The sequence below is a fragment of the Pangasianodon hypophthalmus genome, chromosome 17 (assembly GCF_027358585.1).
Source record: "Pangasianodon hypophthalmus isolate fPanHyp1 chromosome 17, fPanHyp1.pri, whole genome shotgun sequence".
Taxonomy (NCBI): Eukaryota; Metazoa; Chordata; class Actinopteri; order Siluriformes; family Pangasiidae; genus Pangasianodon; species Pangasianodon hypophthalmus.
The window spans coordinates 16,633,759-16,658,369 of NC_069726.1; the positions used below are offsets into that span (position 1 = coordinate 16,633,759).

Here is a 24,611-nt window from a genome sequence, read left to right on the forward strand (position 1 = left end):
CACAGATCCAGCATACTGAGGCATCTACCTGTTGAACTTGGCTAGCGTTAGTGATGAACAGAAACGCTTTGGTATGGTATAGTGAGTATGTTTTGGCGACTTACATATTGCAGTCCCACTCTTGCCTATCTGTAACTCTATCTCCTCTGCTATTAGGAATGGCAGGAGGACATGTAGGCATTTATATGTTGCATGTCAAGGATATTCCTAGATGCTGACATTTATTAGGGTTTTTACTGTGTCATGGTGTATGATCAGACCATTACCTCACTGCGGCCTTTTTCAAACTACAGACTAATATGCATTTCTGTGTATTACCGAATTATTATTGGTTTTTTTTGTTTTTGTTTTTTTTTTTTAAAAATCAGGTTTCTTACTCTTATGGTTCTTATCCCTTTGTGTCTGGCTGTGACTCCATCAAAAGTTCACAACCTCCTCCCTCTGCACTCCTTCAGAATACTACAGCCACCTTCGTATCTCTGTGCAGGGGACATGACAGCATTAAAATCCCTTTGCCTGTATAATCCGCTACTGTTCTTCATACGTTACACTGCTATGATGCTGCCACCCTGAGCATGTGCATATCTTTATCAAACACAATGATTATCAAGTGCTCAGAAGAGCATGGCGTTGCTGACGATAACTTATCAAAAGATCTGGCTATTCTTGGCAAAGCAGAACTGTGCACTGCCTTTCACTGACAGTGTTTTATGGAAATGCCATTCTCAAAATTCTCTTTCTAAGAAAGAAGAGCAATTAGGGGATTTTTTTTGTGTGCCGGCACCTTTTGCAATAAATGTTTCCTTTAATTTTCACCACCAGCTACTGCGCTTTAGTAATGGTCATTTAATATTGTGGTAATATATTTTTTTTCATGGAATTTTTTTAGACTAGGTTGTCTTACTGTGGACCATAACACAACTAAACACAACATTAACAGTTTATTGAAACTATTATTTTAATGAATCAAAATTGAACAATCAAGAATTTTTTACTTCTGTTTTCTTTTGCTTCTTCTTCTGTTGTTTCAGTCTAAACAATAGATCATACTTGTAAATATGCACTCCCGAAAGTTGCTTCCTTGTTTTGACTGCAGTAATGAGCCATGTGAAGCGTAGTCTTATCACACACGTGCAGATACGCTGGCGTACAATGCAGGGAGTAATAAAAGAAAGATAAAGTAAGTCTGATGTGTTAACAGGTTCTGGTGGATACCTTTTATTTAATTAGAAGCTTTCCTGCTGTGTGGATCCCATTCCTGGCTTCTCTCCCCACACACACACACACACACACCGGCGCCAATGAGGATCTGTTACTGAGCTAGTGAGCCTGCTCTCATGTTTCTCTGCTGTATTCTCAGGTCCTCTGTGATTCCAGCTCTCCAAAATTAAACCATAAACAAGGCCTCGAGCTCCCATGATAGTGCCTGCAACTTTTCCTGCATACCTGAAGCTGATGTGCTTTATTTTATAACCTGTGTGTGTGTGTCTGTGTCTGTGTGTGTAAATGTTTGCTGACAGCTTGGTGTCATCTGTAATGCTGCGTTCTACTAAAGGTCATAACTCACAATTTCCGACCTCTGACTAATGCCCCCTCAACTCGAGATGGTCTCCTCAACTCCAGGTTCAGCAAGTGACATCAAATCAACATGGCTGCTCACAGCATTAACTTACCGATAAACGAGTTATGCTGTACATAGAAGTATTTGCTTTAGATCGATCAGCATACATACATAATTAACAAGCAAATGAGGAGGAAAATATATATCACTCATCGCAGTTAGCTGGCTAGCTTCTTACTAACAAAAGTTCATCATGGAGGCAGGCATCCATGGTTTCCCACTTTGTAGCTTGTACACACAGAGGTCGAAAATAACAAAATTCAGAGTTCTGACTTTCCAGTTCTGGGGTGTCAAATGCATCACAAGATTTCAGGTGGTTGGGGAAATGGATGTCTGCTAGGTTCAGCTTAAAGCGTCATTTACATGATCATGCAGCATGTAAAGCAACATTGCCAGTGCATCAGGGAAACAGTAAGAATAGCAGTAATAGCCAGTCCCATCGCATGCTGCACTACACTCATCTCCTTCTACAGGGAGCATGCAGGTGTTGGGAAACACTAACGAAACCAGACAACCAGGCTGAAACATGCAGCCGCCTGTTAAACATACTGAGTAAAAACTTTAGTCAGACTCAAATAATGTCTTTTATCTGCCATGTGAAGAGAAACCGACACAGCTCATAGCCAATCCCTGATCAATGACTTCTTGCCTTTTAGTCGAGGGGGCGAACTAGGGCTGCAACAGCTAAATGAAACAAATTGATAAAAAAAATAGCTGGCAGCGAAACTGAACTGTGTTATGAAGCACGCTGTGGCACACGCTACGTCTCTTCATAAAAATGCTTTTGATTGAAATGGTGGAACACAGAGAAAACAGTGCAATCTTCTGTACAGTATGGAAAGTCTTTACAGTGCCCTATCCTGCATTGGAGATTTATTTTGCCTTTATACTGAATTTGTCCTGAACAAATCAGGGCTTGAAATCCAGATAAGAGACTCAGTTGCAAAAAGTGTACTGATAAAAAAAGTGATGAGCAAAAAAGATGTGCAGCACCTTCACTTTTCGTTAGTTTGAGTGTCTCATTTGGTTGATTTGATAATGTTCTCATGCTGTGACCAGGCTATCTGATAAATTGTAGTAATGTTGTGTTGTAGTTAGTGAACTGTTTAATTAAGCCTAGTTAAGAAACATATTTCTTTAGTACTGTTGATTAAAATCCTGCAAAGATATAGTTTTTAAATATTTTGTATTTAATAGATTTTTTGAAGAATACAACGACTTGATTAATTGAAAAATTATTCAACAGCTTAATTGATTAACAAAATAATCATTGGTTGCATCCCATAATGCACTTATTGCCTCAAACACTGTTCATGAATAATGAGTGTGAATGAGTTGTCCAATACACTGAATTTTCTATACTCATCTGTGTCTGTATTAATGCATTCAACTTGTTACATCACGTTATCTAGACACCAAAACATGGGCCTGAGCATGTGCAGGCAGGAAGGAAACAAAAGAATGGTTAATACTATTCTCTACATATGATAGCCTAATCTGCTTATGGGAAGCCTTGGGTATAAATGAAACCGAACACTGCGTTTAACCAGATACATGTAGTTATTTTTAACATCTTTCTACTTTACTGTCTCTGCTGTGCTGCTTGCAGCATCATAATAAAAATACATCATCTTCGAAAACCCAGTGTTAGCGACTATCTAACGTCATATCTTCCTGTAGCCAGGCATGCAGGAAGTGACAAGTTCTGGACAGGAATTTAGGCCTAGTGGTAAAATGTTTCGGTTTTAGGATACACTTTCTTGAAGTCACACTAGATCAGAAAAATAACTTCATATAATTAACTAAAATTAGCCAATTAAGCACTTTTTTTTTAAATACAATTTTCATTCTGGGTCAATTTAGACTGAATTTGTTCATGTTTTTGATTATGCAGACTGAAAAAGTTTGCTCTGTTTTCATTTTTTTGTTCCCTGTAATATTTCTAATCCCTGACTACTATTGAGATTTCTCTTGTGTATCCGCATTGTTTGTTTCTGCAGGGCCTCCTCTTGGTTGCTCTTGCAAGAATGTCTGTAATCGTTGCTCTACTCAGGACTCCCGCCTCTCTTCCTTTCTGCCAGGATGGAGTTCGTCTGTTTAAGGTCACTGTAAGGAGCGGGCTGACTTTATTTAGGATTATCTATATACAAATAAGTAAATATGGAGTAAATATGGCAGGCTGTGATAAACAGTTAATAGGGTGAAGACTTGTGCTTCAAATCGTTATAGATTGAAGCTACAGAGTGAAGTGATTGTTGGTTAAAACTAATCAAATTACATATAGTTGTTTTAGTCAGTAGTGATTAGGACATAGTTTTAGGAGCATTTTACGTCCCCCATGTTAATGAGATTGTGTGATTTTTACAAAGGGCAGCCTTCTTTTTTCACATGCAGCAGTTTGTTTTAAATTTGTACTCCCTCCTTTTCTATAAGCTAAACAAAGCTGTCTTCCTCAGCACCAGCTCGTAATTGCACAGGATGCCGGACTCCCAGCTGTGGGAGAACCAGGGCTCTGTGTGTGCGTGTGTGAGTGTGCGTGCGCACGCGTGTGTGTTAGTGGCGCGTGCTCCCTCTCCGCCTGCAGATAGCTAAAATTCCCTTTTATGGCATTGAAGTGCTTTTCAAACAGGAAATGACATCACGCTACGCTGAGGCAGAGCAGGAGTTGCTTCTGCTGTGCAACATTCCACACGGCATGACTCGCTTCAACTCTGATGCCTCAAGTCAGCTTATCCTCAACTAAAATAGCAAAAAAATCTATTTAAGCCCACATGCTTTTACGATGAAAATGAGTGGAAAGTTCACAAATAAAAATACTTGTGCTCATATTGGTCGTGGACTGAGAAGCAGTTCTGTTAGCTGACGGCGGGGCTCGAGACTTGGCGGGTTCATGGGATCATGTAAACTGAAAGAGGAAGGGTGGAAATGGCAGCACTTTTTTTTTTTAAAGGTAGCCAGAAATGCATGTCATTTGCAGTGAAGGGGCAGAGCTCTTACACAGCCTTCTTATCTCACTACTTTTCTCTTAGAAGAGTGTGAGATGCAGAGGAAATTCATGTAGATGTAGCTACTCAAATATTTGACAGCTTCTCAGTAAAGTCAGTCAGTGAGTCTAATATCTAGTACAGTTCCTACTTTATAATAACCTGAAACTTTATATATGTATATTAGGGGTGTAACGCAGTGCCACTATCTGTATCTGCTTAGTGGTCTGTATATGACCATATCTGTATTTGTATTCAAGTATAAATCTGAAGTGGGCGTGGCCTAAACCAGAAAGGTTTTTTTCCTACCCAGAGGTGGAAGTGCCAGCATTGCCATTCTGCTCTTTACAGTGACAGTTCTTCAATACTCTAGTTCTTCATTAGTCTGAACTACAGGTGTGCAGAAGACAAACAAAATTAGTGCTGCCCGTAGCTGAATTTAGATGGTTCTACTCAGGACCACTGTGCGTTCATGTTATTGAATGTGTACTTTGTTTGTCGCTCACGCCCACATGAAAGCTTTTTATGCTGCGTCCCACGTGATCTCACCCCCTGAGTGAGACCTTTCAACCAAACCTTTTCTGCAAGCTTTCTTTCCGTATTTGTATCAGTTTGAACAAAATATCTGTTCATTTCGAATAAAGTATTCCTAGTGTGTATAGAATTGATCATGGACTCTTATTTTGTACTGTAAGGATGTGCAGTATTTATAAAATATTGGACTGTAATAGTCTACTGAAAGACCTTTGTGACTTTAAGTCAAGCAAGTTACAATTTTAGATTTCATCTTAATTTTGCTGTAATTTACAATGAAAGTATATGAACTAACAACAGAAGCTGTGCCATAACCCAGTGTGGCATTTGAGTGAGGAGACACAAGGTCAAAATGATGTAATTACAGTCAGCGTGGCTGCTCACTTTATATGCTTTACATATATATATATATATATATATATATATATATATATATATATATATATATATATTATTTTTTTTATCACAGGAACCGTGCACCCGTTCTCATGATGCTCACATGACACTCCGTGTGAAAAGCATAAATAATGAACAGCCCACTCTCTACAAAACCACACATGTGCAGCATTTTTGTGGCAAATTGCAGTTTTGCTTAACCGAGGTAGTCAAACATGTCTAGAAGTACACGAGTGATTGCTAACCATTTGAGAAATGAGAATCATGGACAAGTCTGCCAGTGTCTGATTGACGGCTGCCTGTAAGATAATTGTGACCTGGTAAAGGATCCAAATGCTTCTCCAAACTGTTGTTGATCTCTCTTAAGGTGCCAGGTCTCTGTTACTGACCGCCAGCCATTTACTGGTAATCTTTTAGTCTTTGTTTTCTGCCAGTGAAACAAAATTGGCCTTGTTTATGAGTGAGCTTTGTGTCTTTACCTGTTTCATCAGATGATACATCCTTCAGCAGTTTTTATGCACACATCAGTGCATTAAAGCGTGATAGTGTTTGAACAGATTAAAGACGTCTGAGGAATTTAAAAAGCCTGGGGATAAAGATGATTGGTGTGAGAGATGTTAATTTGCTCCTTTTTTGCCTTCACAGAACCAGCAGAAGACCCCAAACTGCCACATCCCTGTGGGAGGCCTTCTCCCATTTCCAGAAGATTCCATCAGGTAAACTTATCTTCCGGGTTGTGGGTTATGGGTTATCTTTGTTTGAAGCACTCCCTTAGCCTGGTTAGTTAACAGTATGTATAATAATCCTTTATAGACATTAAGAATATGTTTTAGTAATTAGGTATGTTAACAGTTTAATTGATAAACTATAAATAAAATAACTAATCATGTCATAATTTTTAATAATCAGTATTTGATATTTGAATTCCTTGGCTCATCATCCAAGTTGTGAGGAATGTTTCTGAGTTGCATTTTTTGTTTAGTTTAGACCAGTGTGTTTCCTTTTAAAAGAAAAGAATTGTTTCTTGTGGCACCGTATGGGACCACTTTATTCAACACTAACAACTTTGGTGAGATGCTATTTGTGTATATGTGGAACATTAGTATGTTTGGAGAAGGTATTCTCAGCCTCCTGGCATAGTGACCTGATGTCAGCAAAAATATATAAAATATACCTGTGAAACAACTTGACTACTAACTTAGCTAAAGTAATCTTGTCTTTGAGTCTAGGTGACTTAGATGAATCTAGATGAATCTAGATGAGTCTAGATGATATTAACTTTACGCTAAATTTAAATTTGGGAAGTTTCTCTCTAATCTGTGAACTAAAAGTGTTAAATAGATGATTCTCATGATTACCAAGTGCAAAGTCTGTTATATTTCGCATCTCAGATTGTTATTTGTGTGCTCTTTTGAAGGTGTAAACTTGATGCTGTCAGACGCTTGTTTAGCGCCTGCTAGCAAACAGCTGTGTCAGGAAAATGTTCCCTGAGGCTGCTACTTAACACCACAGTTACCATGCCTTTTAAACCTTGTGTGTTTTTGAAGATGAACGTTAACGAGGCCTACTCTGCCGACGTTATTTTTTTTGCCTTTGTATCCATGCAGAGTGGAGTTTTTTTTGCCCTTTGAGCCGGTGACTTCACACTGAGCCATCTCCTGTGTCTCAGTCCACATTTGAACCACCTTACTTCGCCTCACTACATGCCATTCTGCCAGTATGAGCAGCTCACTTTTTTTTTTTTACTGTCGGACTCAGTCACATAAATAGCACTAATGTGTTCTGAGAAACGGCTCGTTGCCGTCGAAGAGCTCCTCAGGGCCGTATTATGTATGGGGCCTCAGACCATACAGAATCAAAGTTCCTCACACCTGCAGAAACATAACCAATTGATACTCCGCAGACTTTAAATTAATGTTCACACAATTACAAAATAGTCTCCAAGGAGTGATCTTGATCTTATTTTGTTTAGTGTGACGGATTCAGAACAGAATAATACTGTTTAAAATGAGTGGTTTAGTAAGAAATGGAAAAAAATGACAAGGGTGTGCTGTTATAGGACAGTAATCAACAACGGGGTCATGGGAATGTGGCTTGACATGGCTTGGCTTATTGTTACCACCCTGAAGTTGTTTATTTTCCAATAACTGGAGGACCCACTGTGTTTTATTCCTCTTATACCACAGCAATTTGTCAGCGATTCCGTTTTTGTTCATTGATGACCTGTTCACTTTTTAGTTATGTTTAACATTGTGGAACGTCCATGAAACCAGTTAGTTCCTGTTATCACTTACATTATTACAGCCATAAACAGTCACCCCCTTCTTTTGAGGATGTTTGCAGTTAATACAACAAAATAAACACAATTTGTCATGTTAGTGAGAAACCAGATAACCCAAATCCCTCTGTCCCGAATACTTTCCCGTGGCCGAAAACTTAGTGTTACAAAGTGCTGACACTGGAGACTCGTTCCATAAATGTTCCATAAGTGTTTTTCTTTGTTAAATAACATTTTAATCTGTTTATTAGGCTTAGATTATGCGGATTAGATTACTTTTGCCATACAAGTACCTGTGAATTAGATGTTACTATAGAAATTGTATCATATTACGAGTACATTAATACATACATGTGATTTAAATAACAGCCAGTATTATTGTCAGAGCTACTGCTGTACAAAATAAACTAACACCTCCTGACCAATCAGAATCGAGAATTCAACAGCGCTGTGGTATAACTGACCTTAATTCACTTCGATACCAAATGTCTCCACTTATGCTCTGCCTCAGCTTGTATTGCACATTGCAAAGTTTCTCACACCTCACAGTCAGGAAATGCAGCAGACTTTTTCTGCTGCTCATCAGTATGAATGTGGAACTATCAGTCTCAAGGTCCGGTATAGTGTTGGTTTTCTAATATTAACAACTGCTTGTGTAAGACTCAGAGGAGGAACTGAGTGGAAACATGGGTATTATTCTTAATCTTGTCATCATTTGCTGTTTTGTGCTTTTCAAAGTAGGAGTTTTCTTAGAGTGGATAGTTTCTCAATTGTGCAAGACTTCGGTCACTGACCCAGCAGTGGATGCCTTCCCGCCAGCACAGTGCCAAATTATTCATATCCTGGCTTGATCAGCAATTGCATGTTGTTCCAGTGTTTTTGGTGGATATCGGTTTCTTTAAATATTGTACTTTTATTGACACATCTTGGCTCTTGCCCAAGCAATTTCTTGAAGGATAGCTTAGCCAATGGTGTAAAAATCGATCCTGTGGTAAGCTTAAGAATCTGCTTCATTGTATAAAGAGAGATCAGAAAGACTTAAACCTGCCATTGAAATGTCTAAGCTAGTATACAAAGTGTTGGGCAGAGTCTCTCATTCACTGACTGTGTAGTAACACTCAGTGCCATTGTACAGCCTGCTTTTGTTGTCAGAACACACAGTTAATCACTCAGATGCTTTATAAATCTCCGCTTTAAACGCCTCAACAATGGCCTGTTTCAACACACACAGACACACACACACTCACACACACACTGCTGTTGTCTCAGTCCGATCTATTCTGAGATCTCCATTAATAGAGCTCCTTGTTCGTTTTTTCATTTCCTTTACTGCCCACCTTTAGAAACAGATGCCCGGTCTGGAATCAAGTCTGTGTCTTTTCATCCACATTAGAACACTTTTTTCAGCAGTACACCTAAAATCTCTAATATACAGCTATTGTTGCAACATATTATTTATTTTGTGTATAGCATTGTTGAAAAAATTGTTAACTCTGGAAGATGGTAGTTTTGGTGACAAATAATGAACAGTTTATCTTCGGTCAAAAATCCACACCCAGAGTTACTGCTTGTATTTCAAAAAGAGCCGTAAAATCTCTCTTCATAGAGAGACCCTTACAAATGGTAGCCATGTGCATTCTCATATCTTAGGATGGTTTGTTTTCTGTCTTGTCTTGTGACGTTTTTATGACTCTGTGCTGCTGATGTGTGTGTGTGATTACAGGGTTCCTGTAAGCACGAGCTGCAACAAGCCTCTAGGTTTCCTGACTCTTTGAATAGATCAAGTTGTTAGCGTGTGCTTAGATGGGGTAATGCCGTTACGCTTTTTCATAACTGAAAGTTGCAGACTGACGAACTCTGTGTTTTGTGCCGTTTTACTCAAGGTTGAACGATAGCCCATATTTGTTTGTAAGCATATACTGATGTTAAATTTTACACGGGTAAAACTGTCTAAACTTTTTCCCGGTATTGTGATCTTATATTGTACATTAAATCAGTATGTTTTAACTGCTTTGGTTTTTGTTACTACATGATTACTTTGGGCAGGATTTTATCCCATGTTATTCACTAACCCATGCTGTTATCTCACTTTGGATAAAAATGCATCAATATTCACTATTCAGGTATTTGTTATGCCCTACATCCACATGAAGTCAGTAAGAAAATATGGAAAAGACAAGCAGTGCCTGGCAGTATTTTGATTCAGAGAGCAGTGCACAAGTCAGAGGCGTGTATTGGGAGCCAGCATTTATCGCTTTCATGTGGAGAAAGCAGGTGACCATGTATGAAGTTTGCAGAGATACAGTACATTTCCAGTAATGTCCAATGCAGCTATAATCTAATGTGCAAAGATATATACTGACCATCACATTATTATAATTTGGGTAATAATAACTTGAGTATTTGTTTATTAACACTTAGGGATATTCAAGTAATAAAATTAGGCAGAAGGAACATCCCTAGATTCAACTTTTCCAATCTGATTACTGTAATATGTAGATTTTTTTCTATGTATATTTGTATATATCTATGTAAATTTATAAATTATACAGTAAAGCAGCATGCAGATAGTTCATATTTACACACTGCACTTTCAAAATAATCTAGAATGAAAAAAGAAAGAAAAATGGATAATTGGCTCAAAACCAGCTGAATTGACAGAAATGTCCAAAGGTGATCTAATGATCACGCTCGATTGGCCTCCAGCACTCGCAGCTGCTACTCCACTCAAGCAGAACTATACACGAATGACCTCACCCCAACATGTACAGACGTTCCGATGATGTTTTTAAGAATCAGGTGCTGACAAAAACTAAAGTACAGTACTAGACAGACACGACTAGCACCACTTGTTTCACTTTACGCAGGAACACATAGAGGTCATAAAGAATGTATGGGAGAGATAAGGCTAGTGAACAGGGAGGGTAGAGCTTTTACAAGGGGGAAAAAATTCTGGCAAAGAGTTTGTACATTCATGTTGTAAGCCCACAAGATCAACATAACCTAATTGGAAACTAACACGAGGGCTTTAAGGGGAAAGGACTTGCGTGTTTTGACTCGTCGTCCATTTTTACTTGTTGTTAGACACTAAACTGCTAAACTGATTGTTCACCTGGTCTAGAAACCTGCTGTCTGTTTCATTTCAAAACCAGGAAGTGGACCTGTATGCTGAAGAAAAAAAAAATACAAATGTTACATTTGTGGTGCAGTATGTGTCACTGTTGTCTTAGCAAGCACTTGACATGTTGAGGGTGAACCATCCCCTTCCCCCCTGTGAGCTGGCTGCAGCTGTGAAAATCCTGTCATGAGTCTGCTATGAAGTCTACCCTCTCATCCCATTCCCTAAATTTAGGGACAGTATTGCTGGGATGGGCAGCCGGAATGCACGCAGACCCCTCCATAGAACCTGTGCTGACAGTCAAGAGAAATAGCTGTGAAGAGAGAGCTTTAGAGGATGATGAGATTCCTGTGGCATCACTAACTTTGGAAACCCAGCACGCTGCTGCTCTCAAGTGCACCATGAAACAATAGCAGCAGTTGGCGAGCACTTCCCTGGACTTTTGTTAGAATTTGTGCCAAATTGTGAAATGTTCATTGTGTTTGAATTTCATTGAGTTGAAAAGTGTTAAGCATTCGGGTTAACCTCAGCCTTCAAAAACCTAAATGCTGTTTGAACTCATGGCCTGAGAAGCAACCCAAATGCAGAATGTTTATTTCACAAGGGCTTAAGAACAAAGGTTATTACTGTAAGTCTGTGGTTTGCCTTTCTCACTTTCGGACTCAAAATGGTTCCTGTGTTGGTGCTCTGTCTGAGCTCTTCCTCTTTTGGTAGTTGGTGTTAAAAGCAGAGCCGTGTCTGCAACTGCACTTCCACAAAGCAGCGAGAAAGCATAAAGCATAGCTAAAATTCCTTTGAGTTATCTGCATTATGTATGACTAAATTTGGCTGCGCCATGTTTCACTGCAAGCCACATGCTTGTTGTACTTTACATAGGCTTCGGTTAGATGCAAATTGCATGTCTGAGCGCTCCACCTAACTTGTTGAAGTTTAAATTCAACAAGTGGTTACGAGATTTCAGATCCACTGTTGGTTTTGGCAGCGCTTTTGCTTTCATTGTCATTGCCTATATTTGCCTGTATTCTTTGGCAATCCTGATCCTGCACTTTTTTAGGGATGAGGTGTCCATTCTGGATGTTCTCTCAGCAGCCTGCAGAAGTACAGACATGAGGAGGATTTTAGGATCTCTGATCTTGAGTGTGCCACAATTTGAAGCTCTTGTAAATAACCATTTACAATTACACCACTGGGTACAAATTGGATAGTCACTGGATAGCTTTGTTTTTTGGTTTGGATATATCACTTTTCCTTGATTCCACGGCAATAAACTCACCCACATCTTCATATTGTTTTAGACGAGCCATAACGCTCTGTTATTTTTGTTCATGAAGACTGTTTTTCATTATTAAATATTTGAGCTTGTTGCAATTCCACATCAACAATTGCAACTCATTTCACTTACTTACATGCACGGTAAAATGATCAATGCTTGAAACATGATCAGTACAAGAGACTCCAAGCACACAAGTGGACACAGCAGCAACCCTCTACAAGATCCAGCATGCTGATGTTTAATATCATTTTAGAGAAGCAGAAGAGTCTTAAAATTGTGAAAGCCTTGAGCTCTCTATCTTCGGTTCTTGTAAATGATCAGGAGTTTATTGTAGAATTTCTAAGTTCTTCTTAGCAGAGTTTTTTAGTTCGCTGGTCTGTCCAGTAGGGAAATTTTTGCTGACCTGTTTTAACTCTTAAATGTCCTGCTTTGTGTAATACTGTCTTCTTCTTTGCTATTCAAAACAGGGAAGCCAAGTCTTATTTTAAAATCCCAGTTCTGAAGGGGAAGTAAACATCGTTTAGGCGAGACCCATGCGCCATTTCCACTGGGTGGGGCAGATGCATTTCTGTGATTAAGGGAACAATGACATAGATGTTTTAATCATTATCAAATTCAGACAAATGCAACAACATTTTTGGTAGATCATGGGTGAATGTTGTCATAGCAGGTATATAACATATATGGGCATCTCTTTAAATCTCTCAAGGGACAAAAGTTTTCCAGCACAAAATTAAATGTTACAGAAAAATGTTTGTATGTAAGTAAAGAAAGCAGTATATTACATAAGAGACCACTTTTCAGACAAAAAACAGCTAATTTCCTTATAAAACTGCACAAATTGTACCTGAGACTACTATATTTTTTTTAAAGCGAAGGATCATCACACCAAAAATTAAATTTTTCATTTATTACTGTTTACTGCTCTTTATAGTGTTTTTTTAAATGTAGAAACTTTTAATGTCATTATTTTTGAAGGCATCTTTGCTCTACAGCATTTCTTTGCATGTTCTTAAGACTTTTGCACAGTACTGTGTATATATATCGCACATGGTGTGACAAACAAATTTTTCAGTAATGAATCTGAACATAGGACTATCCATGTGCTGGTTGAAGCAATGGGGTCAGTTCCCCAACGTTGAAGGAGTTATTGAGAGGTTGACTAGTGATAGCAAAAATAGTAAAATACTACACAGACATTAAAATAGAAAAAAGATATTGAAAAATGATATTAGGCATATCTCACTTGATAAATTTGTGTACTACTAAAGATTTTAGTGCAAGAGTTAAGCAGTTCCTCCCAGACACATTACAAGGATGATATTAAATAAATAAGCACCAGAACATAGGATCATGGGTAATTTGACGATCGAAGCCGTGCTATATTGTCCAGGGGAAAAGTGCTGTCTCTTGCTGTAAACATTTGTGTCTTTTTATTTTGCAGGTGTACCAGTGACACTGACACACAAGCGCAGTCATGGTGGCGCTATCGCTAAAGATCGGGGTGGGAAATGTGGTTAAAACAATGCAGTTTGAGCCCTCCACCATGGTGTACGACGCCTGTCGCATCATCCGAGAGAGAGTTCCTGAAGCGCAGCTCGGCCAGCGTGAGTATCTCCTAACTCATCACCTCCTGTAGCAAAACGCAAATTTAAAGCCCAAACAGCAAATGTCTAAAATATACAGAAATGTGTATATTGTGCAACTGTGAGCTTGTCTTGTGTCAGCTTTAGTCCTGAAGTGGAATTAGCTTGCCAGTAATAAACTTACCTTTATTTTATACTGATATTTCACAATCTGATCTTTTAATGTTCCCTGGGCTGTGCAATGGACCTCCTGCTGAAAAAGCGCAATAGCTTATCTTTCCATTCCAATGATTCTCTAAATCTTTAAATAAATACACTCCTTTTATCGCTCTTGTAATCTAATTTGATCAGTCAAGTTGCATTGTAGTGCATCGCTATTATTGTTGTAAGTGTGACAGCCACGGTTAAGTTCTCGTCTATTTATTATCTTTCATGCCCAAGTTCTGATCCAGGGTCATGACTCTGGATATCGGGAGTTTGATTTATCAGATTGCTCAGAACAACAGTGCTAAATTCAGGTTAGCTCTGGTATATTTGTCTTAGTTGTATTTAAAGCAAGACCTCAGGTCAGTGCTCTTGAGCTAAAGTATTCGGGGAACCTCTGATCCAGTGATCTCGGTTATTCTTAAGGAACAAGCCTTGTTTCCACCCTTCTTCCACCAGTCTCCACAAAAGCCCCTCCCACAGGAAAGATGAATGAACACTCTGCCAAAACCTAAAAATATCCCTGAATATAAAATGCAACTTCAGAGTTTCTAACAAAGCTGCTTTTTGCTCTCCAATCAGGGTGTGGCTGGCTCTCCAGTCTTACATAATAACTTCCCTCTGGATGCGGTTCTTGTCATTCTTGTCCAAACCTGTGAGTAATTTTCCACTTTGAGTGCCTGTTTTCGGCCAACGTCAACAACTAATATGGAATGTTCAACATCTTAAATAGCAGACTGTAGAGAGACACTATATAGTCCCTGAGGGGTAAAAAAAAAAAAAAAAAAAAAAAAAAAGCTGAATTCTGATGCCAAATGAGGTTGGAAAGAGCTGCCCTTTGTGATTGAAGGACATCAAGAACATTCATAAACTGAGACGGGAGCAACATTAAGGGAGTGATTGCATAATACCACCTTGAGTCATTTCTGGTGGTTACTTTGGTCTGTACACATTAAAAGGGAACGAGATATGCATATTTTACCACCCATTTAACACCTCAGTGCTATTGTTCATCTGTAATGGATTTTCTATAAATATAATCCTGGCTTAATTAAAACTGGACTGACACACGTGGACTGACTCTTTTTATTACCCAAAGCTGTCATACCCTCAGTACACAAAACACATCAGTACAATAAGCTCTGACTGTTCTTTCCTCCTCCAGCCAACGACTATGGCCTGTTCCTGTCAGATGAGGACCCAAAGAAAGGCATTTGGCTGGAAGCAGGAAAAGCCCTGGACTACTACATGCTGAGAAATGGGGTGAGTCAGTCATTCTGAGGCAGGAATGTCTACTTGCTACCACATGTTTCCCCATGTGTCGAGGAAGTACACTACTGAGAAGGGGGATTATGATTAGACCAGTCAGTGATTTTGCGTGTGTGTGTGTGTGTGTGTGTGTGTGTGTGTAAGCGTGCACGTACATACTTAAACTCCACGTGGGGCTACCTATTATTTCATTCCCATTAATCTATCTTTCACATTTTATGAAGCAGCTCACTGTCATATTATATTTTGTCACTGCAGTGATAGATGGAGTTTATTATCACAATTGGCTCTCAAAGCGGCAATGGAAGAGGGTCAGGCAAGCTTTTACATGAAAGCAAAACATTGCAAGTCAGCAAGTGGCTGAAATCTTCAAAGTTCCAATTTCACATCTTAATATGATGCATATGTAAAAGTATTTACTATTCTTATGGCTGCCCAGTTTGTCTTTTAACCATGATGACAGTTTTTGGCTTCTTCAATTAGCTAAACATAATCTACTTTTATATTAGTGAAAGTAGGTTAGCTAATTTGTTAATGTTAAATATAATTTTTTGGGGTTTTTTTTGTGGTCTAAGTCTGCATATATAGGTTTGTAATATAAAAGAAAAGGCTGTGTACTATTATAAAATAATAGTGTAGTATAGTTTGTTTCTAATTTGGATAATAATGATTTTAGCCACACAGACACTTTCCTAAGACGCCCATCGTCTCTTCACTTTAATAGAACATGCTATAATACATCCACTCAGAAAAGATTAGCCCATGTTAATTTTTAGCAGTTACAAAAAAGCTGCTGATATGAAATGCCATGTTGGCCATAAACTGCTGTAAACAATGGTTGCATCATTAATGCACATCAGCTGCAATAATTCAGAAGTGGCTAAGCAGTAGGTAGTTATTGCAGTAAAATGATTGCTGTTTTTTTAATGACATGCGTCAGTTTTATTCCCATGGGATTACAGCTGAGACACTGCTGTAGCCTGAGCAGTGATTTCAAATGACATTATCAGTAGTAGTAGTGTTCCTGAGAGTTAATATTAGTATTAGTAGAGATTTAAATAATTTTCATCATGTTCTGTCAGTAACACAGCAGGGTGATATGAGCACTACTCATAAAGCACTGTTTAATCACACATGCTCAAAGCTACATCACAAGTCCATACAGCAAAGTATCACTTTTAGCTAGACCTAAATTTACATTTTTAGTCTACGAGTACAGCTCCAGTGCATTAATTATGGTCATAGGACAGATGGAATTGGTATAAAGTGTCTCTTGTCTATGCTTGCGCAGGACACACTCGAATACAAGAAGAAACAGAGGCCACTCAAGATCCGCATGTTGGATGGAACGGTGAAAACAGTCATGGTGGATGACTCCAAAATTGTTACTGACTTGCTCATGACCATCTGTGCCAGAATAGGTAAGCTGAGTGGCATTCATTTAAAAAAAGAAAAAAAAAGTGTGTCCACTAACCTCAACATTTAAATGTGGAATCTGTTATTGTTTGATTTGTATTTAGGTTAATTTTCAAGATTGAGTCTATTGTGCAGTTTTTGTCAGACTGGAGTATGTTGATTATGTTTGAAAACCTTTGCTCCTCAGGCATTACGAACTATGATGAATACTCTCTGGTGCGGGATATTGGTGAGGAGAAGAAGGAGGAAACCACAGGGACGCTGAAGAGAGACAAAACCCTCCTGAGGGATGACAAAAAGATGGAGAAACTCAAGCAGAAGCTCCACACTGACGATGAGTGTATGTCAGATTGTCACCACACTGGGATCCTAAATCTCCACAGTTTTTATTGCTTCAAAATGACCTGATTTGAAAATTTGAGATTGTAAAATTGGATGTAACAGTGAACACTTCAAAATAGGCTGTTGTTTTCTTTGTATGTAACGGCCACTATGTGTACAGGTTTGTTGTCACATAAGCAGCACATTTCATTGTAGTTAAGAACTATCTCAGAACCTCTTATTTCAGATCCTTAAGCATTAGGTGATGTTAATTTTAAAGTCTTGTGCTGTTTTATGTGTGCAGTGAACTGGCTGGACCACGGGCGAACGCTGCGTGAGCAGGGGGTAGAGGAGACAGAGATGCTGCTCCTCAGGAGGAAGTTCTTCTACTCCGACCAGAATGTAGATTCCAGAGACCCAGTTCAGCTCAACCTGCTCTATGTACAGGTATGCAACCCAACATCCCAAAGTTTGGTTTTCTCAAAAAAATAAATAAATAAAAATAAAGAAGGTTTTCTCATAGAGAAATAGAGGTAACTGAAGAGGTGACGGAGGTATAGAACTAACTGTCTGAGACTAAGTTCTGGAGGGGCGAATTTAGACGTAATTTCTGATATCACTGATGCATTTAATGCTATGAACATGTGTGATGTTGACTGACTCTGCTCTCTCTCTCTCTCTATGTGTGTGTATGTATGTATGTATGTATATGTGTATACATACATACTCTCTCTCTCTCTCTCTCTATGTGTGTGTGTGTGTATATATATATATATATATATATATATATATATATATATATATATATATATATATATATATACACATATATATATATATACACATATACACACACACACAACTTTACAACAGATCAACAGTGCCCGCTGACAGACCAGTGTAGTAATGTCACCAGAGGAACATGAACATAAAGCATGCTGGCATCTCACACTTTACATTAACTTTTTACGTGACTTGGCAACAAAAGTTTGCATTATCTATTTTTTTATTTTGATATCCATCAATACAGTAATATGGGTTGAGTTATATTTATTACAGGCACAACTGAGGTGATGCCTTAATGCATTTTAGGCTCATCACCAGTACAGCTGGTTCCACTGTATTAGGGCAGTGTGTTTAATCTGTTTATTTGTGTTATTTCATTTATTTGACTGCTACAATAGTAATAGTGTATAATAATAACATAGCCTGTAGTAGTCTCTGTATTATGCGCTGGGTGCACTGGTTTTAATCCCTAGCAGTAGATTTATAAGCTTACTAACACAGTGTTTATTTTCTACACAGGCACGAGATGACATTCTGAACGGATCCCACCCTGTCTCTTTTGACAAAGCTTGCGAATTTGCTGGGTACCAGTGTCAGATCCAGTTTGGTGACCACAACGAGTCCAAACACAAACCAGGATTCCTTGAGTATGTGGTTTTTTTGTTTTTTTTTTGCTCGTTGTGCCTCATTTCAGTGTTTTCAGTGTTAATTTGTTAGGATTAGTTTTTGTTCCATATATTTGTATTGAAAGTCAGACCAAATCCTTTTCAGTTAAATCTGAACCATCCATTTGTTTTCACCACATAATAATAAATGTTTAAATTTATGCTGGACAATTAAATGAAAACTCTTCATTTCTTCATACTTCTCTAGTTTAAAAGAGTTTTTACCTAAAGAGTATGTGAAGAACAAAGGGGAGAAGAAGATTTTCCAGGTAAGGGGCTCGAGGTTAGCATGTTGATGCAGGTCTCTGGTTTAAGGTCATTGTGGGGGCAAGCATAACAGTGTGCACAGGCGGCTGTACTTCTTCTCTCTCTGCTCCAGCTAGGGATGAAAGCACAGACTGAAAACATATGAGCTAGAGTTAGTCAAATTTAAAACATTTGCAGCAGCAACTTTTTTTTGTTCCCCAAACATTTATTTTAATGGTGTCTGTCTCAGAAAAAATGAAAGTAGTTAATGCCTGAGGCTACATATGTACTTTAAATAAGTAGACTGATAAATGTGTATTAATCTGTTACCTCTATACTTGTGGAATATTTGAAATGGCTAGTGTTTATCTTCTGGTCCTCTCCAAGGACATCATTCGTATTGGCTAATATAAAATGGCATTCTGATTGATACTGAAATGGAAATGAAGTCTGTTGGATGTTAGACTGAGTTTTCTTTCCGCCAATCAGGCACACAAGAACTGCCAAAATATGACTGAGATTGAGGCCAAAGTCAGCTACGTCAAACTGGCCCGCTCTCTCAAAACCTATGGAGTGTCTTTCTTCTTAGTAAAGGTAAAAATATTCTTTTTATTATGTAACTCTGTCAGATGGTGGATAGCAGCCCACACCCAAAGTGTTACATGCTCGCAAAGGGTTCAGTGATTAACACCAGAAATAGTTTGTCTGTTAATGATGTGTGCGTCTCCACCCTGCAGGAAAAAATGAAAGGAAAAAACAAGCTGGTCCCTCGCCTGCTGGGCATCACCAAGGAGAGTGTGATGAGGGTGGATGAGAAGACCAAGGAGGTGATGCAGGAGTGGAGCCTGACCAATATCAAACGCTGGGCTGCCTCCCCTAAAAGCTTCACCCTAGTAAGTTCAGGCTTTGTCCTGGTGTGTGTGTGATGTGAAATAGATTTAATTTACTCACTTTTTAACCCTGCTGTGATTCCCCCTCCCCTCCCCACAATAATTTCTGTGTGTACGTCTTGTTTTAAATACTTATGTAACCTGTTTTTTTTTTTTTTAAATCTAAATCCTGACTGTTTTGCTTGCTGCATTAATTGTTAAATAGGAACATGTTTGTTAAAGAATGTCCTATGACACACTAATTGCTTAATAGCTCTATAAAATTATGATGATCCACAATATGAGAAGAACAGAAAGTATTGTTTCTTTTTAAATGTCAAAAACATTTTCAAGACTTGAATTTGGAACATTAACTATTTTTCTTTTCAAAAGAGAGCAAAACTTGCTGATCTAATGCATAGTTCCTCTTAATAAAAAAAAAACAGATAAACTTTAATAATAAAGCTTTTTGAGGCGTATCCTTGATAGTCATGGCATGATTTCCTGTTAAGGACTTTTTTAAAAATATCCTTTTCACATCATGACATGTCAGTGTTTATTTTTATTTTTGAACATCTGGGGAAATATTCAAGAAACTATTTCCTGGCAAATTACCAAAGAGCTGGAAGTTGGCTTCAAGATCTGAAATGGGGAAGAAATGCACTTGGTATTAAGGCTATGGCCAGCTTATAATCTTTCCCAAGCAGTGTCACAGTGTGGACAGAAGCCATCATTGGACAGCTGCCTTTAGGTTGTTCTGTGAAAGATTTCCTTGCTTTTTGGTTTCAGTAAATCTTGTACACTTTTTTCACAAATTCTGTCATTGTAATGCAGTCTGTATTTTTAGTGGACAGCTGAAAGTTTAAAAATAGTTGTTCAGCACACACAAGAAGCCACCCAAATGAGAATGATGTTCATGTTACATTATGCAGTATGTAAGATGCCAGAATGTCAGAATTATCCTGGAAATAAATTAGATTACAGATGTTTACAAATCGTTACAAATGTTTTTATTCCCAGCCTAACAAATGATCTTGTGAACGCTGTCATTTCTATAGGACTTTGGAGATTATCAGGATGGCTACTACTCAGTCCAGACCACTGAAGGAGAACAGATTGCACAGCTGATTGCTGGGTACATCGACATCATCCTCAAAAAGGTAACTGGCTCTTAATGCATCTTACAGGACCTTTTAGGTCTTTTCCCCTGGACGATGTGGCTCACTTCACCACACCTTGCCAAATGAGCTGTGATCCTGTTTTTTGTACCTTTCTCCCTGTGAGCCGTGCTGTACTTTGGTACAAATGTTGACTTTGGTTATTCATCTTGCCCTGGTACTATGTGAAATGAGACAGGACATATGGGTGGAGCTAAAAATAGTGCAGGGCATCGATTGGTCAAATGCAATCATTCCAGACTCACCCTGACTATGTCTGTGGCTGAAATTTTTCCAAGCCAAGCTTTCTGTCACTTCCTGATGGATCTGCAATGCAACATTATTGTTGTAAACAGCAATATAATGGTTAAGATTCCTTTTTGTAGTTTAGTTTACCATTAAAACATTAAAACTAAATTTTGTGCCAGCTAGTTCACTGTGTGAATGGGTGCTAATTTTTCAGTGGTAGCATTAGGTGATGGGAAACTGACACATCCTCTCAGCAAAAAATTCACATTACTTGAGAATTAGCATTTCTGTAGTAGTCTCTAGCTTACAGTAATGTATTTCCCATTGTCCATAACACTCCAGTCAGTTTTATCCAAAGTCCTTATTTGCATTGATTATGTAGCATGTTTGTGTGAAGGTACCGCCCGTGGTTCACAGGACACAGTGGAATTCCACAACAAACCTTGATGCTTGACCTTTGTGGAGTGGACAGCTTGGCAACAAAGTGCTTCTTTCAGGCTCCTGTGATATGTAGCATGGCAAAACTCACAGGAACTAACCGTGTGAACTCTGTCTGTCTACAGAAAAAGAGCAAAGACCACTTTGGCTTGGAGGGAGATGAGGAGTCAACCATGCTGGAGGATTCTGTTTCACCTAAAAAGTAAGCATAATGGTCCTTGCCATCATCTCTGACCGCTGTGTGACAGCTAAGTTTACTTCAAGACTCAAAGCTTACAAGAAGCTTTAAGAGTTTTTTGTACTTGATTGAATAACTGAAAATGGTCCTTCTTAAGCAGGTACCCAGCACCAACTAGTGGTTCATAGAGAAGATGGGAATGAAGCCATATGCAAAATTTGAAAATCTGTTATCACATTTATTCAAATAAAGAGGGTTCTTTAACAAATGTAAATTAAATGCAAATAAGGTGTGAGGCAAATCTGTGATTGATATCCCAGCCTTTTTTCCCTAGTGGATCCATTCTTCCCTTATGTATTTTGTGTTTTATCACCATGTGATTATTTTAATGTACTACAGCATACTATTTGACTTATGGGATTTGTGTATTTTGAATCCCATGATGACCACAGAGTATATCATAGCTAACGTTTCTTGTGTGCATTGCTCACAGATCGACATTGCTGCAGCAGCAGTTTAATAAGGTGGAGAGGGTGGAGACAGGCTCTGTGGCCCTGCCCGTCATCATGCGCCCAGGTGCGGGAGGTCCAGAGAGCTACCAGATGGGCTCCATGCCCCAGGCCAAGCAGCAAATCACCAGTGGCCAAATGCACACAGGGCACATGCCACCACTGGTGAGCTCCACAACTAGTTCATATTCGTTCTAATTGTGTGTTCTGTGGAAAAAATTAAACCCACATGAGAGCAAGTTAAAAATGGCAGATCTTTGCATAAATTCTGGGTTTCCACAGAAATGTAGTGTGTAGCTAAATACCAGAGACCAGAAAACATTGATAGGTGGAGGTAAATAATTTCAGCAGTTTATACTAAAATTACAATTATGTTTCTGTTGCTTAAGAAACCAGGAAAATTTCTACCCTCAGTGGTCTATCCAATCTGAAAGCACAGTTAGTGCTATTGGTAATGTTCATTGTGTCTGTGGCAGTATAAAATCAAAGCTAATTAACATTTGAGTGCGTTCAGCTGGTCAAACTTTTAATTAACATTTAACATTTTTAGATTACTTTGACAGACCTAGTGTAAAACTGCCATGTCTTTCCTGTTGCAGACCTCAGCTCAGCAGGCACTGACAGGCACTATTAACTCCAGCATGCAGGCAGTGCAGGCAGCCCAGGCCTCTTTGACTGATTTTGACACCCTACCACCACTGGGAACTGATGCGGTGAGACACACCAAACCTTTTATACTTACACCACACTCATTATATGCAATACAGATTGATACTTGGTTCATGCGTCTGGTAGTAATCATAATGTTTATGTCCTCATCCCATATCTTTTTGCGTGTAAGGCCTCTCAAGCCTGGAGGAAGAACAAGATGGATGAGTCCAAACATGAAATTCACTCCCAGGTGGATGCTATTACTGCAGGAACAGCATCTATGGTTAATCTCACTGCAGGTGAGTCCACATGCACACATACTAGGTGCTACATCAAACACTAATTTGTCTTAATAACAAATTAATTTTTAATTCAATAGTAAATAGGTCCTTTCAAATGCAATTAAAGGATTAGTCAAAAATAAACAGGGAGCTTGTTTGCTTAGTACCAGTGTCCACAAAATTAGCCTGGTTTGAGCCTCAACAGCTTATAGGCACAAACAGGACATTTGGAATATCAGCACTCCAACCAGAGTCTGCTTGCCATGCTTTCATTCTGTGCAAATCACACACACACACACACACACACACACACTTAGAACATGCTCTCTGTCTCATAGGGGACCCAGCAGAGACGGACTATACAGCTGTTGGCTGTGCGGTGACCACCATCTCCTCCAATCTGACTGAAATGTCCAAGGGTGTAAAGTTGCTGGCGGCGCTGATGGAGGATGAGGGTGGAAACGGACAGCAGCTCCTGAGTGCTGCTCGTAACCTGGCCTGTGCTGTGTCAGACATGCTAAAGACCGCTCAGCCTGCCAGCGCTGAGGTACCACACTAACTCTCTATCTCAGTGCTCAAACACACAAGCATTGTATCACCACATGTAATGTAAACATGAGTGTGTCCTTCACAGCCTCGCCAGAACCTCCTTCAGGCTGCAGGTAACGTGGGCCAGGCCAGTGGAGAGCTGCTGCAGCAGATAGGAGAGAGTGACGCTGACCAGCAGTTCCAGGTGGGATACCTATAGTCACCAGATTAGTCAGACTACTTACTCAGATTCGAAAGCATCTAAGTAACTAAATTTAACCTGAGATTAAATCAGATTAAATTTAATCTGAATTTTCTTTGTCATGGCCTTTAACCAGTCCTTAGGTAGAGGATCGTTCAGACACACAAGACGGATTCATCATTATAGTCAAATGCTGGTAACAAAACGCCCTCAGAAGAAGAGTAATTCATTTTCACCAGCCAATCGTACTAATTCTTCCTTAATCACATTTAGTAACTCTAGTTGGAGAACACATTTAATCATAATGTGGGCTACTTATTATATAATTTCACTGAACAATTTAGAGAACATTTACTTCCTTACTTCCTTAAGATTCATTTTGAGCCAGAAGATTTTTTTTTATTTTATCGAAACCAGGAAGTAAGTCTTTCTGTGAATTTATACATTTAAAGTAATGTTGCACAATATATTGGCTGTTATCATTATTACAACATTGGACAAAGTCTGCCATCTCTGAGCACTTCAGAAAACCACATTTTAAAAATTCTGTCTAATCAGAGGTTCCATATAAGTTTTCTGTGCATGCTTTGATAAATAGTGGCATTGGTGGGATCGGGGAAAAAAAAAAATTGTATTAAAATAACATCACATGTTCACTAGCTTGTTGAATTATATTGCAAGGCATATCCCAATGTGTAGCAGTATAATATTTATCAGTATTGTGCAGCCCTACTTTAAACATTATCATGTGAGCCTTCAGTCTGCTCCTTCTCTTTATAATTGTTGGGTGAAAACATCTGGTGTGGGGTCTCTCTAACTATATAGTGTATAAATGAAATCTGCTCACAAAAT

The 24,611-nt window shown here is 38.7% G+C and overlaps 1 protein-coding gene across 1 annotated transcript in view; it reads left to right on the top strand.

Moving 5' to 3' along the window:
* The window catches only part of tln1 (talin 1), a 73,608-nt gene that overhangs the window by 15,306 nt on the left and 33,691 nt on the right, over positions 1 to 24,611 (top strand). The window contains 17 exon segments of the mRNA XM_053241079.1: positions 6,181 to 6,251; positions 13,649 to 13,811; positions 15,160 to 15,257; positions 16,555 to 16,684; positions 16,867 to 17,019; positions 17,305 to 17,447; positions 18,306 to 18,433; positions 18,660 to 18,720; positions 19,187 to 19,291; positions 19,435 to 19,590; positions 20,625 to 20,726; positions 21,536 to 21,612; positions 22,082 to 22,262; positions 22,697 to 22,810; positions 22,939 to 23,047; positions 23,368 to 23,576; positions 23,664 to 23,762. Of these exon segments, the coding sequence (XP_053097054.1) occupies positions 13,682 to 13,811; positions 15,160 to 15,257; positions 16,555 to 16,684; positions 16,867 to 17,019; positions 17,305 to 17,447; positions 18,306 to 18,433; positions 18,660 to 18,720; positions 19,187 to 19,291; positions 19,435 to 19,590; positions 20,625 to 20,726; positions 21,536 to 21,612; positions 22,082 to 22,262; positions 22,697 to 22,810; positions 22,939 to 23,047; positions 23,368 to 23,576; positions 23,664 to 23,762 (1,995 nt within the window). The 5' untranslated portion in view covers positions 6,181 to 6,251; positions 13,649 to 13,681.